General features: G+C 41.2%; 1 protein-coding gene across 1 annotated transcript in view; it reads left to right on the forward strand.

Annotated features, from left to right (window-relative positions):
- LOC118406734 (probable ATP-dependent RNA helicase DDX59) overlaps positions 1 to 2,277 on the forward strand; it is a 5,331-nt gene extending 3,054 nt beyond the window's left edge. The window contains exons 6-8 of the mRNA XM_035807034.1: positions 466 to 636; positions 875 to 1,072; positions 1,588 to 2,277. Coding sequence (XP_035662927.1) covers positions 466 to 636; positions 875 to 1,072; positions 1,588 to 1,926 — 708 coding nt within the window. The 3' untranslated portion in view covers positions 1,927 to 2,277. The remainder of the gene's footprint in view (positions 1 to 465; positions 637 to 874; positions 1,073 to 1,587) is intronic.
- Positions 2,278 to 2,358: the final 81 nt, after the last annotated feature.

Genomic DNA, 2,358 nt, shown 5'->3' on the forward strand with positions numbered 1-2,358 from the left:
TATTTCGTGGTATACTAAATTTGTTACAAGCTTTCTCCATGAACAGAACACCAATGAAAATATTTCACAACTTACTGTATGGATTTTTTTCTTACCGCAGATGTTTCCCTTGAGTGTGTTGAGGTGTTGGTTGTTGATGAACTGGATACCATGTTACACCTGGGCTTCAGGGAGCAGGTGTTAGAGATCATTGACAGCCTTCCCTCTCAGAGACAGACCATGATGTTCTCAGCCACCATCCCACAGCCTATAGAGACCCTGGCCTCATCCATACTCAACAACCCTGTCTATGTACTTGTTGGGCAGGTAAGTAGTTTTAAGGTCTCCACTGCATGACAACTGTATTACATAATTGCCTCAGTTGCAGACTTATAGCACAGCAAAAAAGTACTTTTCCCTCCTACTGCAAAATAAATCCACCACAAAATGAATTCCCAATACAGTAAACATGACCCCTCTTCACAGGCAAGCACACCCAGTCCTTCAGTGAAGCAGACAATACTGTGGGTGGAGGAAAACTCAAAGAAGAGGATGTTGTTCACCATCCTACAGGACCCCAAACACTACCAGCCTCCTGTACTAGTGTTTGTGGATTCACGCATGGGAGCAGACTTGCTTGCGGATGCCATACATACGGTGAGGTTGTCATGGTAGAGGCTACTGAGTATTACATTGTATTCCATGTCTCATATTCATTACAACTACATTGTACTTGTGTTGAGAACTCCTAAAGATTTTGTTGATAATGTCATTATCTTAAGATACAATGATATGAGAGAACAGGTAGTATTGGCATGATATCAAAAACAGAGGAATCTGTTATTGGTGACAATTTCTAATGCCCCCCTCCCCCTTCCATGTTTCTCTGCCCCAGAAATGTAATGTACGAGCCCTCTCCATGCACGGTGACAAGCCCCAGTCTGAGCGGTCAGCAGCTCTAAATTCTCTGCTGAAAGGAGAAGTGGACGTGGTGGTGGCCACTGGTGTCCTGGGGAGGGGGCTGGACCTTTGCAGGGTCCGACTGGTCATTGTTTTTGACATGCCACCCTCTGTCAATGAGTACATTCATCAGGTGAGACCTTTGTGCTGTTGCTTTCTATGGAGCATTTTCACTCACTTCTCATATTGATAAAGCAGGCAGGTTGATGTGCTTATTTCCATTTTAGTTGAAGTTTATTCAGCATTTTTGTGTGTTATTGACGTTACTTGAGAGGGTCAGAAATATTTAGATGGTTGAGTTATGACAGATGAGATATGATTCATTGAAATGCAAATTGGACACTAAAATGGTGGTAGACACAGCAATGACATTTATGTGGGCACTTTATTCTTCCTTAAACTTGTTGTACAGCTGTCAGCAGAGAAAGGGTGAAGATTATCAAATTAAGACACTCAAAGGAAAAGCTGGGCACACTTAAGTAGCAAGAATATGAAATCAAACTTGAAAATAAGCAAATGCAATTATAACCTCATCTGTTGTTTACTTAGAAAAATAAGACAGCAGCATCATAGGAAAGTCCAAGAATAAAAAAGATCAAATAAAAAATGTTTGGTCCAATGTGTATGATTTTGTTTGTCTTATTGCAGATTGGGCGAGCTGGCAGGCTAGGTTCCAGTGGAAGGGCCATGGCCTTCATCAACAACAACAATAAAGGCCTATTTCTGGACCTGTTTGACACTCTGCACCCCCTACACATGCAGATGCCCTCACAACTGGTCAATTCTCCCCACCTGCAGCAGCAGAGGGAACGTAGGAAAAGGACACAAAGGGCTAGGGAAAATGTAGAGACGTCATCACGGACTGAACAACACGGAGAGAAGTGGGCACAACAGAAACACAGCAATGCTGCTTACATGCAACGGCAGAGGGCCAAAAGGGGAAGAGAGCAAGAAGGTTCAAAAGCCAAGCATCATAAGAAGTATTAAGGGGTCATGACCATATACATGTTGTGTCTGGACATTTCGAGGTATTGTTATAGAGATTAACAGTTACCACACACTGAGGTGCCCATGTGTCTGAAATTTGTTACTACTTACACACTCAGACACATTTCAATCCATAATGATCTTTAAAGCCACAAGTACATTTGTTGTGTAAAATAAAGATTTATAGTTACTTTGTTCCACTTCTTGTACACATACATTCCAATGGCATGTCCAAACCAATTTTTCTATTGAATAAATGTGTCAGTTACAACATTACAGGTTTTCACCACCTGAAAATGTTACATGTCATTTTTTTGTCAATGGAAAGGAATTAAACACGTTCTAGATATTTGTAATGGTGTCCTTTATCTTCAGTTTTAGCCAAGTTTTAATTAAGATAGCTGATGTTGGAGAGAGGAAGCAATTTACAAG

This window comes from Branchiostoma floridae, chromosome 2 (assembly GCF_000003815.2).
Source record: "Branchiostoma floridae strain S238N-H82 chromosome 2, Bfl_VNyyK, whole genome shotgun sequence".
NCBI lineage: Eukaryota > Metazoa > Chordata > Leptocardii > Amphioxiformes > Branchiostomatidae > Branchiostoma > Branchiostoma floridae.